The sequence below is a fragment of the Medicago truncatula genome, chromosome 7, assembly GCF_003473485.1.
Source record: "Medicago truncatula cultivar Jemalong A17 chromosome 7, MtrunA17r5.0-ANR, whole genome shotgun sequence".
Taxonomy (NCBI): domain Eukaryota; kingdom Viridiplantae; phylum Streptophyta; class Magnoliopsida; order Fabales; family Fabaceae; genus Medicago; species Medicago truncatula.
Genome location: NC_053048.1, coordinates 50,791,120 through 50,804,907, shown reverse-complemented (window position 1 = coordinate 50,804,907; position 13,788 = coordinate 50,791,120). Strand labels below are relative to the sequence as shown.

The following is a 13,788-nucleotide window of genomic DNA, read 5'->3' as shown; positions in this document are numbered from 1 at the left end:
GTTCAGCTCAAAAAAAAGCCCCGAGAGCTATTCATAAGAGATGAGGATATACTTCTTATTCAAACATGACACAATATTTCAAAAGATCCTATTGTGGGAAATGATCAAAAAGCAGAAAGATTTTGGTCAAGAATCGCTACTAATTATAATCAATATCGCGGGCAGTTGCGAGAGAAGGAGCCTAGTCAATTAAAATCTCGATTTAATCGAATAAGTGGTCCCGTTCAAAAATTTGTCGGGTGTTACAATTCAGCTATTAATGAAAAGAAAAGTGGGACCTCGGAGAATGATATCATGGATATTGCACATGCTTTTTTTCTTCAAGATGATGGTGCACCATTCAATCTTGAGTATGCATGGAGATTGTTGAAAGATGAACCTAAATGGAAGGGAGCATATATTGAAACTTCTTCAAAAAGAACAAAAATTTCTACTAGTGGTGGGGCATACTCTTCATCACCAAACCCAAAGACACCTTCAAGTTATGAATTTAATTCAACATTTCCAATGGAGCGTTCAATGGGGCAAAAGGCGGCAAAAAGGAAGGCAAAGGCTAAAGTAAATGCAAGTGCGACTGAAACATCTTCTAAGGCCGTGCATGATTTAATGGATAAAAGAGTGGCGGCCATGGAAAAACTCGCACACCTTAAGGAGGAAGAAAACACTTTAAAGAAGGAAGAGATGGAGTTTAAGGCAATGCAAGTTATCATGTCAGACACGTCCACGATGAATGAGAGTCAACGTCAAGTTCATGAAAAATATTGTAATAAGCTCAAAGAAAAGTATGGATTTTAGTTAAGGTGAAATGTTGTAGTATTATTAAAATTTAATTATGTAGTATGAATTTTAGTCAAACTAGCCGCTATTCAAACTAGCCGTTAGTAAAAGACATTATATTTATTTTTTTCCATTTTTAATTATGTATGTCATGAATTTAATGTTAGTTTTCAATTATTGTTATAAAAATTTAATTTTTATTTAATTTTTAATTATTTTTATATTAATTTAAAACAATTAAATTAATATTTTAAACTGTAATAAAATTGAATATCAAATATAATATTAATATGTGATGTAAAGTTGTGGGACCCAATATGAGTTTTTTAGAATTCACCATTGGAGTTCAAAATGAGAAAGTTGCTTCAAGATGACGAGTTGCAATGGGACCCACAAAATAATCATTTGTATGGATCACCATTGGAGTTGCTCTAAGGACTCCAAAGAAAAGTACTTAAATATGTCTCACTATCTTTACATCATTAAACAAAAATAATTTACATATTACTCCTTTTTACAAGTGAGACCAAATAGTACACATTTTATTACCCATTTATGCAAGTGGGACCAAGTAGTATACATTTTATTACTTTTTTAAATGTGGGATCCGTTAGTTACCTAGGAGAGAGAGGGTCCTTGTATAGTTACCCGTTCCTTAACGGGAACTCATTTTCTCTTCCTCCAATGAAGGGTCCTTAACGGCGAGTGATCCTTGTTAAATAAAGACTTCTCATTGGAGATGCTCTATGTGTAGTTAATAGAGGGCGAGTGCTTTGGCGGACAAGTGTAACAAATGGTCCATGTCTGACTACCGTTGGATGCTGAAATCTCAGTAGATCCCCCTCGTACCGCAACTTCCATGTCTGCCAAAGTTCCTTCCTTTTGTGTCTCTTAATTTTATCTTTTTTTTATTATTTTAAGCCCCCAAAGTAGATAGTCTGATACGTCTTCCACGTTCTTTCAAGACACAAACCAAATGAGAACAAAATTTATTTATTTCACATTACTTTCCTACATAATTTTTCCCAACAACCAATTTGTAAAATCACAAGAACTGCCAAAGTTCCTTCCTTTTGAGCTTGGGACAACAATGATTTAATTCCACCTTTCTCTCCCCTGTAACCAATTCATTATATTAAAGAGCCAATCGTGAACAAAAATTAAATTGTAAGATTTATGCCAAGGTAGTAAGCATTCTCAATGGTTGTTGAGATGGATTCAAATATGACATAAATATCAAGCTAAAAAAATAAGTTTTTAGCTTAGTTTGCTAGTGGCTTTCATTTTTTTCTTCTTCTCAAGTCTGGCATAATTTACAAGGAATAATTCATATAGTTGCTTAGTACTTTATACGTTGTTAGTGTCTACGTTTAAAAGTCTCGTGGAATGCAATCTTATCTTATAAGAAAAATTTTAGGTGCTAGTTTAGTGGAAAAGTTAAACCTTATGATCACAAGTTACATCATTCAAATCTCATCTTTGTAAAATGATCATTAGTCCCATTTTATTAATTAATAATTTTTTTCCCTTTCTCCATTTTTTTTATTTAAAAAAACTCCAATTATTGGAAGAACTCAATAAATCCTACAGATTATCACACATTCAAAGCTGTTAATTTGACTTAGAAAAATTAATCTTTAATGCTAACACAGTATGTTATTATAAGATAACTATTTCTACAGAAACCCATTTGGGGTTGACCTAATGGTTGGCTTGGGATCTTTGAGATTGCTCCTCCAAAGGTCTCAAGTTCGATTCCCACTTGTGCTAATTTCAGTGGACTAAGTCCATACAGAGCTTACTCTGGTTTTAAACGGGGCCTCCGCAAGTGGACGGTGAGATTGGTCCCCTTGGATTAGTCGATTTTTGGATCGGATACCGAGCTTTCAAAAAAAAAAAAATCTACAGAAAAAACTCCATTAGTTTTGTCATCCTATTTCAATAGTAAACCCAAATTTACTTGGCATTAATCTTTAATGGATTAATGCTAAGAACCATGTTATTTATGCCATCCTGTTTCAATAGTAAACCCAAATACGAATGGTTCTTAATTTTAAGAACTTAGTTAAAACTGTAATGCGAACAACACAGAAATCAGTGACGATGCTTTCAGCAAGCTGAACTTAATTTGGTAGTTCTATGTCTTGGGAGCATGCTATTGTAATCCTCAACCTGGTAGCAAATGGCTTGTCTCACTCAATAAACAATTTGAAATAGGAAGAATTATTTATCAAAAAAAAAACACGTATTTTGTAACTACCAACAGTGTCACACAATAGTAGATATTTGAGTCCTTTAATCATTTGGTTAGGGGTTCGATCTCATATTGGTGCGTATGAAAAAACATATCTTTGGAGAGATGGACCTCTAAAATGGATCTCAACTACCTCGAGAGATTAGTCTATGCAGTTGCGTGTGAGGATACCTTAGTTTACCAAAATTGTATTTTGTAATTTAAACTGCTTATCGATGAAATCCAATTACAAATCTTTGAATACCAGCAAAATCAGCAAATATTTCCAAATTGCATAAGCTTGCACTTTTATTACTTTTCATGTAATCAACAAGTTCCCTGCACTGCTTCTCACCATTTGTCTGCAATAACAAGTTAGGAAAGAAACAGTCAGAAGCGGCATATAATCAATATACAATAGCATGAAGAAAGCTTAAGTTTAATATAACTGCATTCCACTTTCTGGGCTACTTGTGAAGATTATATGGTTGATTGTATATTCCACAATATATCATAATTATTTGCTAAAGGATTAGGATTCTAAAACTAGTTGAGATTCTGTGTGTCTGAATCAGACTACACTCACCTCTATTGATAATAGCATGCAGAAGAAATAGAATAAATGCTAATTGATATGGTTTGTTAATTGAAATCCTAAGAATAAAGAGACGGATTTCAGTCTTTGATTCTAACAAGGAGATCTGGTTTTTTAGAATCTACCGAAGCTAACCTTAGATTTGAAATCGTCAAACCTTTGCACTGTCTTATATTACAGCAGCTCCATGGATCTGTCCTGTTCCATACCCTAACTTTTTGTTTTTGATTAATTGATGATAAGGAGGAATAGTTGCAACTACTAAACTCAATTAAACTTAAGCTCGATCAATTTAAGCCTAAAAATCTAACTGCAAAAATTTATTCGCAGTTGATTTCTATTTGTAGTTAAAATAAGAAACAGAATAGAAGCCGCAAAGCAGGCACAGCAGCTGCAATATCATGGCCTTTGTGCAAAATTGAAAATTTTCAAAGTTGCTAACATGGGAATTTTTCTCAAATATATCAACTACAGCCCATATACCAGTAGTTGCAACACCCATATTCTTTGTAACCACCCATTATTTAAAATCGCATCAATTATACATTGAGAAACATGGAATCGCTAACATAGTTGTGTAGCTTCAAAACCATTAAACCATAACTAAATTGACAAATTTTATGTTCCCCTACTTCAATGAGAGCATAAGTTAATGCTGATATTTGTATTCTAAGCTAAAATGAAACCTTGGGCGTGACATGACAACTCTATAACACAGCATTTTGCACAAGTAATATTTCACGGGTCACCACTTAAAAACTAAATTGAGAAACAAGGAAACCGTGGGCGTGGCAACTCTATATGCAGCATTTTGCACAAGTAATATTTCACGGGTCACCACTTTAAAACTAAATTGAGAAACAAGGAATCACTAACATAGCTATGTGTATGTAGCTTCAAAACCATTAAACAAGTCAGGTATTTTGTGTTCCATACTTCAATGAGAATATAAATTAATGCTAATATTTGTATTCTAAACTAACATGAAATCTATGATTTTGACAGGAACTGGCTAAGATGACGAATATAAGGAATGTTTTCTTTTCCAATAAACAGAAAGTATGAAAATCCCAAGAAGCTATACGAGAAACTCAGGACTCTCCCTAATCACAATTCTAATTTTCACCAAATGACTGCCCTCCTTTTCAATTACCCTTTTGTTTTTATAGGCAACATGCCCAATCTATCTCAGCTTAACTAACCAACCAACCAAATGGTGGTGCAATGTCGTTTTTGAGTCGGATTCGTGCATGCTTGTGAATTCTCCATTGTCTCAGCGTAGCGGAGTTTCTGAATTTTACATGCTACTTTCGGTTATTAATAACCAGCTATCTCTACATTCCAACTTCGAGGTAAAGTTTATTCGGCGACAAGCGGATATAGTTGCTCACTCTTTAGCGAGGGCGGCCGGTTCATGGGCTAGTCACCATGTTTTTGGGTTTTCTCCTTTTTGTAATTTTGCTTTTGTCAAAAAAAAAAAAAAAAAAAACTGACTAACTAACCAAGTCTCTAAACCAACAGACCAAACAGATTTAAAACAACATATATAAACTACCCAAGATATACATTGACATCGAATAACAACATACACAATATAATAAAAGATACCAATAGAAAGAAAATCCCTATAATTAACTTTATGAACTGCCAAGAAATATGCTTATTTTAAAAAGTTAACTTGATTTCTGGCTAGGTGATACTATTCAGGCAAAATTAGTTTAACGAGCATTGACTTATTATTTTAGAGAATTACAAATGACTAAAACCTTTTTATTAAAAGGACTGTTTATAATTTTTTTTTGCAATTTGACCAATTATGCTTGGGGGTACCATTTGGATCCTTTTTGAGAGTAAGCAGAAGCCCGATACAAACACAAGAAATTTGAGAGAACTTTCTCAGAACAAGGGACATACCTCAAAGGCAAAGAATCCACCAGGCTTCAGCATTAAATCAGCCCCATCACACAGATGGAGAAGAGCATCCATGCCGTCAATGCCTCCATCTAACGCAACTCTAGGTTCATGTTTACCAACTTCAGCTTGTAAAACAGGGATTTCTTTACTAGGTATATAAGGTGGGTTGCTTACAAGACCTGCAAGCTTTCCTTCCATATCCTTCAATGGTTCCAACCACGATCCTTCCCTTAGTTCAATTTTGTCCTGTAAATGATGATTAACATAAGTGGAACTGTAAGCAGTAATGTATTCAAAGAAATTACATTTTAAAGGGAACATGGTGAGAAATGATGAAAGGCAATTATATGAAAATCAACAATTTTAAATTAATTTATTTTCCTAATTTTAAATTAACATACTTCTCTTCTGTTTTCCTGATTATGACTTGAAGACAAAACAAAACTAACACACAACATGAGATGAAAGGCATAAGCAAAATTTACAAAAACATGGACCGTGAAATTGGATAATAAGAATTTAAATCATATGGTAGGTGGAAACTTGTCTTTACCAGTTTCAGTATATTTATAAAAATTATAAGCAGAGGTTTTATAAAAATTAAGCAAAGATAGTAAATTTCAGGCGATTTCAATGTTGTCCTTGATTTTTTGCAACACATGAATCAAAATGGTCCCTCTGTTAAGTTCAAACGGTAGTCAACATTCATTGACACGATAAAGAAGATGTGATAATCTATATTGACTCCACATCACTGCCACGTCTCCAGATACAAAATCGACATATATAACTTTGACTGAACAATAAAAGAGAATGTAAACCATGGAAGCTGAAAGCTTGAATTTCTAACCTGCAAAGAATACCTTTGCACATTGTAACCTGCAACAGCAACAGCCACAGGACTTAAATCAGACCCAATAACCTTTCCACCATCTCCTAAAACCCTGCCAATGCCAATAGCAAGAGCACCACTTCCAGTCCCTAAATCAGCCCAAACCCCTCTTTTCAAACCCTCATTCTTTGACACAACATCAGAAACCAAATCAACAATAAGTTCAGTCTCGGGTCTAGGAATCAAAACCCCTTCTTGAACACTCAAAACCAAATCCTTCCAATGCTCGCATCCAACTATATACTGAAAAGGTTTCCTTTCTTCAATCCTTTGCTTCCACAGACAATATAGTTCCTCTATATCTGCCCTCATTTTCACCTTCTCATTATCATCGCCCACTTGGGAAAAAAGTGAGTGGTGATTTTCAACAACATCCTCAATGAACCATTTTAGCTCTCTGCATAAAATGGTTGAGTCTGGTCCATTATCTGATTGAACAAAAGATGACCCAATTGAAAAAGCAATGTTTTTTGCCCAATTATGCCATTTTTTGAGGTCATTCAATTTTGTTGAGTAAATGGGTGGTCTCAAAAAGATTGGAACTTGGGGTTTTATAGAAGTGGATGATGATAATGATGATGATAGCGATAAAGAACAAAAGGGTCTTGTTAGATTGATAAAAGAAGAATTCAAGAGTGTTGAGAAGTTGTGATTTGTTAAGGTTAGTTTCATTTCAAGAGAATGGAAAGGTAGAAACTTTTGGGTAATCATGTAACTTCAATAGTATGAATTCAAAAAAGACAAGAATATGAAGTTTGAAGTTATCTATCGTTGTCTTGTCGCGAATGGTGCTTGCTTGTTTGAGGTTGTCACGGTTGGTGCTGTGGAGTGAAGTGGTTAAACGTATCTCTTTATAGTATTATATTTAAACCGATTAATTTTTTACTATTAAAAAACAATTAATTTCATTCAAATACAACTTTTTTTTTAACAAAGGATAAAAAAGAGGGGGACTGTCCACGGATGCTAGCTCAGTTGACATTAACATTTTATAATATATATAGAGATTGAAGTTCGAACCTCAGACACTTTCACTTTTACATATTTATAAGGTGTGTACTCTAAAAATTAAACTACTTAACTAAAAAAACAAATGAGGATTTTTTTCAACAAATTGAAAAGTAGAAAAATGATTTTCCATGATAAGTCTTCTAGTAAGCTCATTCACAAAAAATTGATCGTGACTCGTACATAGTATACGCGGTTAGAGATGAATTGTTGGGCGGTTAATTGTATGGTGTATAAATGAAATAAGTCTTACATCAATGATAAATTTATTTTTACTGTCCCATGATGAATGGGTCAATCGTTTCACATATATTAAGAACATCGTAAAAATGAAAGAAATAGAAAAAGAGTTTTAAGTACTCTTGTTTAATATTGGTGCATTCACCATTATTATAAATGCAAATGTAAAGTGAAAGATATTAAATTGGGAGTGATAAAATTAATATTATAGTGTAAAATTAGAAGAAAAAAATAATTAATATTGCATATGTGAAACGAGTCATTTATTTTGGGACAATTTTTGTGACAAATAGATCACTCCTGGTGAAATATTCTATGAAAATTCGATATGTTAGGATATAGATTTGAATTTGAACTTGCAAAATAGCATAATAGAAAAATAAGCATTAATACGGTAAAATGACATATAATTTAAAACTAATATATTTTACTATAATGGCATATGCTTTAAAACCATAGTTTTAAAACTCGGATCGGTGATCGACTCGGTAAGGGTATTGGGTCACTGGTTCAACCACTAGGTCACTGGTCGAACCGCATGATTGAATCGGATGACTCAGTTATATGACTCGGTTTAAATAAAAAAATATGTGTGTCAAATTAGACTGAACCGAATGACTTTAAACTAAAAAAATTAATTTTTTTACACTTAATAGAAGCACATTTTTATGACAAATAAAAATAACTTGATAAATATCCCTTGAATTTAGCTGCATATATTTTTTATGAAATATAATACATATTCAAATAATATTAAAAAATATTTCAATGTCAAGTACAACCCAAACAAAAAGAAGCAAAAGTGTGCTGTAAAAATAATAGTAATCAAGTAAAAAAATGTTTATTAAAATATCTGAGATGTATTCGATAATATTTAAAAAAGAGTGTGCTAAGTTCCTTACAAAAAAAATGTGTTTGGTTTCCTTGAAAGAAAAAAAAAACTGCTTAATTATTTTATATAAATTATAAATTGCAATCAAATATTAGAAGATGTTCATAGCTCAGTGGTGAAGTCATTCCATTGCAATTAATGGGTGCGGGTTCAACACCCACTGCAGCTTTTTTTGGAAAAATTAATATAGTTAATTTGTGCTTCACATAAACCGTCCGGTCCGGGTTTTAAAACTATGTTTAAAACGGAGGAAGTATAATAGAAAAAATAAAAATCAAAGGAAGGGAATGAAATAGATGAGTACATTGTACTTAGTTTATCTCTAGTACAAGAAAAAAAGAAATCAACAGATCTTTTTAGAGAAATGATATTTTTCTCATAATCATATTCTTATTTTCGCTTCTTTTTTTCCTCTATGTTGTTTTTGACCGATAAAAAGAGAAAAAAAATATGTTATAAAATTTGTTACAAAACGGAAGTTGTCACAAAACGGTTGTGGAATATCATTATACTCTATTTTATGGAGTGTCAGACATGTTTCAAACACTTTTAAGAGACATCTTATATATGTGTCATCACATGTGTACGCTATTGTCTAACCATCTTCACATCTAAACACTTAGGCTTTGTTTGGAAGTTTGGAGGGGAGGGGAGGGGAGGGAGGGTTTTGGAAAGAAAAAAAAAAGCAAGTGGAAGAAATAGAAGACATTGGAAGAAGAGGGCTATGGAGGTTAATTTTTTACTCATAATAAAAAATTCCCCTCATTTGAAGGAACTAAAAAATTGTATTGGGGGAGGGTTTTGGGGGGTTATGGAGGGTTTATATGAATTTTTTCAAATTCAATCTATATTGTTATAATATTCTTAAAATTAAAAGTATATTAATCATAAATATTAGTTTATCATTCTCAAAAAAACTGTTCTTTCAAAAAAATGTGAATTTTTTGTCCATTTTCCCAAAGCCCTCCCCCTCCAAACTCCCAAACAAAGTCTTATAAAATCATGTGCACTTATTAACATTGTTGTCAAACCAACTGCATATGTGGTCAGTGTTGTCAAGCCATTTTTACATGCTAACATTAATATCGAACCATCCACACAAGTTGATAGTGTTGCTAAAACAACTGCATCTGTTTATGTTGTTAAACCTGCTGCACCTCATAATCCAAAAACAGTTGTTAGGAAGTTTGATTTGCGTAAGGTTAGAAGGAGTGTCATGAATGTATGGAAAAGTCCCTTGTACAAAAAAATAGTCCTGTGAGATAAATGATGAACATGAAGAAAAAAAAAGGGATTGAGAGGACAAGGCATGCGATCAAAAAGAGAAGGAGGAACACAAGTTTGAGCAAGATTTTTCGAATAGTGTACATATTCAAACCAAGTATGATGTTTGCTTCCACAATTGCAGCTTTAAGAAACCCAAATCTCAACCTTGTTCATTGAGCAAGGTGTTGCTCATGGTTATAAACCTTCAATTGGAAAAAGAAGGGCATTTCAATCATTTACATGATTTATCTGATCCATGAAGTGCCAAATTACACGAGTCATCAACGCTAAGATCCAGCCAGTATTGACACGTCGGTAAAAACGCGACACTCTTTTTGGTTACAAAGGAGAATGAGACAACAAGGAAAAAAAACAGGAAAAAGAAAAGAAAAAGCCTAACATAAGCTAGCTAATCCCTAAGGAAGAAGGTCCTGATAGCGTTACTTCTAAGAAGGTTGAGCAGCCCAGTTGGGAAAGAAGCATGAATGAGGAGATCAACATCCGAAGAAGCTTCAAACTTTGTCAAAAAATCGATGCACCAGTTCCCTTTTCTGAGAGTGTGACAAATTATGACATTACTTGATGAAATAACTCTTTCATGTCTTGTATAAGAATAACATAGACATGATATTTATCTTGGTGGCCGTTGATGAGATTGATGCAAACACGACACTTTAGCAAAATAATAGACCGAGACTAAGATAAAAGCAATTAGAAATTACTCTATCAAATATAAATGATTTGAAATTACGAAGATTAAAATTTAAGTGAGCTATCATTTGCATTGTTAAGCCTTAAAATTATGACAAAGTTGATGAACTTACTGTGGTAATGTGATTTTATTAAAATTTTAAGATATAGTATTTATCAAAAGAATTTTTCTATTCACACCCTATATATTTCTGGTTACATCCAGTTTTTTTAAAAAGTTTTTGATAATACAAAAATTGTCCTTTTATATAAATTTTTTTAAAATCTTGATTTCATTCATTTTCACTCTAAAATTCCACTCTCTTTCACCCATCAACGATCAAACAATCCTGATGTTCAATTAATCTCTATAGAAGATTAAAGAGTGAATCAAAACATTTTTCATTCATACTCGATTGCATATAAATAAGTGAATTTTTTCTTCCTTTTCAATAATGCTGGTTTCAATTTTCTTCTTCTTGTTCAGCTGCACTATACGACAGTTTCAGTTTTACATTGTTGAGGTTAACTTAAATTCAGTTTAAGTAGGTTCATGTAAACTTAGTTTACATAATCTACTTAAACTTAGTTTACATAACCTACCTAAAATGAGTTTAAGTATGAGTTTAAGTATGTACACTTAAACTCAGTTCATGACCTACTTAAACTAAGTTTACATGTACATACTTAAACTAATATTATGTATAATCATTGAACAAGGTTGAACTTTTAGATGTACACTTAAACTCAGTTTACATGACCTACTTAAACTGAGTTTTATGACCTACTTAAACTGAGTTTAAGTATATATACTTAAACTTAGTTTACATGAGCTACTTAAACTAAGTTTACATGATCTACTTAAAACTGAGTTTAAGTATGTACACTTAAACTTAGTTTACATGACCTACTTAAACTGATATTACGTAGAATCATTGAACAAGATTGAACTTTTAAATGTACACTTAAACTCGGTTTACATGACCTACTTAAACCGAATTTAAGTATGTACACTTAAACCGAGTTTACATGACTTACTTAAACTAAGTTTACACGTACATACTTAAATTGATATTGTAACATCCCAGACTGCTTTCAGGATTGCCGACTAACCCCACAAACCAACACGAGTCTTCGGTAGCTCATTCCATAAGAACTCCACAGTTAAGCGTGCTTGACTTGGAGCAATTTTGGAATGGGTGACCTGCGGGGAAGTTTTCCAGTAAGCGTGCGAATGAAGACAAAACACGCTGAAAAGACTCGTGTTGGTTTGTGGGGCAGTCTGGGATGCTACAGATATTACGTATAATCATTGAAGAAGGTTGAACTTTTAGATGTACATTTAAACTCGGTTTACATGACCTACTTAAACTGAGTTTAAATATGTACACTTAAACTCAGTTTACATGACCTACTGAAATTAAGTTTACATGACCTACTTAAACTGAAGAGAGATTTTAGGGTGTAACCAAGAAAAAAGGAAGATGCTTTTTGAAAATTAAATTTTATGAAAGGATAATTTTATCATTTTGGGGTGCAACCAGGATTAAATAGGATGTAATTAGAAAAACTCTTATCAAAATCATGATAAATAGTTGAATTCAAATAGTTTATCAATTAAAATTGAATCATCAGTGTATTTTCCACTTGAGTTAAACATCTGACTAAAATAATTCATAACAAAACTAATGAAGGGTGATTTAGTTTCTAAGAAGCTAACGATGTAATGGAGAATATTAAAAAAAAAAAAAGTGATAGACAAGGTCTTTAATGAGAGATTTTTAAGTACCTTTATTGAGTAAATGGTCAATTACCCTCCAGAAATTGTAAGTTTCATCAATTACTCTTTGAAATTAACAAAACTTTAATTATCCCTCTAAAATTTCACAACGTTAATCAATTTACCCTCTCAGTCAAAATTTTCTGTTAGTGAACATGACATTTTGCAAATACCCCCTGAAGTTTTGCACTTATGTGCAAAATGCCCCCAAACTTAAAAATTTATATTATTTTTTTCTTAAAGACAAACAATTAACGATTAAATATTAAAGCTAACTATTAATTTTGGAGTTTGGAAAAACTACATGCATATATATATATCAAAATAGGGAAAAATGTGTATTTTTAAAGTGACAATAATGGTTATTTCTAATAGACAAATTATTATTTTTAAGGGTTTATAGACAAATTAATAATCAGGTTTAAATTTATATTTTCTCCTTCACCATCTTAGTATTTTAACTCCTCCAACTCCTTCAACAATTTGCTCAAACCATTTAAACTACACAACCCCCAATATGAAATATTTGTTCTTGTTTACACACTTTATAGAAAACTTTATATTAACTTCTTGTTTTTGCTTCAGGCAGGGACAATCATTCATCGTATACAATCTAGCTCACACCATAATACTATCAGACCGACATATCATATATAGCATATTAAGTAATATTCATGTAAAAAAGACACAAATCATCAACAAATGAAATATGTGATCGATATGTATAGATGAACACTTATTGAGAAATGTCAAACACCTAGACATATATTTCTTTACCTTTGAAATTAATCCACAAATCATCCCATTATTGTCACTTTAAAAAAATACACATTTTTCCCCATTTTGATGTATATATGCATGTAGTTTTCCCAAATTCCAAAATTAATAGTTAGTTTTTATATTTAACTATTAATTTTTTGTTTTTAAGAAAAAAATAATATAAATTTTTAAGTTTGGGGGGCATTTTGCACATAAGTGCAAAACTTCAGGGGGATATTTGCAAAACGTCATGTTCACCAACAGAAAAATTTGACGGAGAGGATAAATTGATTAACGTTGTGAAATTTCAGGGGATAATTGAAGTTTTGTTAATTTCAAGGGAATAATTGACGAAACTTACAATTTCAAGGGGTAATTGCCTATCTACTCTACCTTTATTAACAGAATTTGAGATTTATCAATGTTCTTGGTGAACCCGCCTTACTCAATCAAATATTTTTCTATCAAACAAAATCCTTAACCATACTTACATATTTTGTATATAATATGCAATATTACCACCAAACTAACGAGATTCGAACTTCATTTCTTATATATAATATGCAATATCACCACCGAGGTAAGTACAATAATCCATAACCAATCTAGCAAAATAAAATAAAAATATCATAACCACATTTGTCTTTAAATTGAATTTTGAATTATGATAGTTTTTTTTTTTTTTGGAGTAAGTTTATAAAAAAGAAATAAAGAAAGTGAGAAAAGAAAAAAGCGATTATCG

At 32.0% G+C, this 13,788-nt stretch overlaps 2 protein-coding genes across 2 annotated transcripts; one reads left to right on the top strand and one right to left on the bottom strand.

Moving 5' to 3' along the window:
- Positions 1-294: 294 nt before the first annotated feature.
- Positions 295-795, top strand: LOC25499563 (glutathione S-transferase T3). Its single transcript, XM_024771089.1, has one exon. The coding sequence runs from the start codon at positions 295-297 to the stop codon at positions 793-795; it is 501 nt and encodes a 166-aa protein (XP_024626857.1).
- Positions 796-3,025: 2,230 nt separating this feature from the next.
- LOC25499562 (release factor glutamine methyltransferase) lies at positions 3,026-7,258 on the bottom strand. Its single transcript, XM_013594850.3, has 3 exons — positions 6,370-7,258; positions 5,520-5,765; positions 3,026-3,372 (listed from the first exon to the last, which is right to left on the bottom strand). Exons 1-3 carry the CDS (start codon positions 7,120-7,122, stop codon positions 3,241-3,243), a joined length of 1,131 nt encoding a protein of 376 aa, XP_013450304.2. The 5' UTR covers positions 7,123-7,258; the 3' UTR covers positions 3,026-3,240.
- Positions 7,259-13,788: the final 6,530 nt, after the last annotated feature.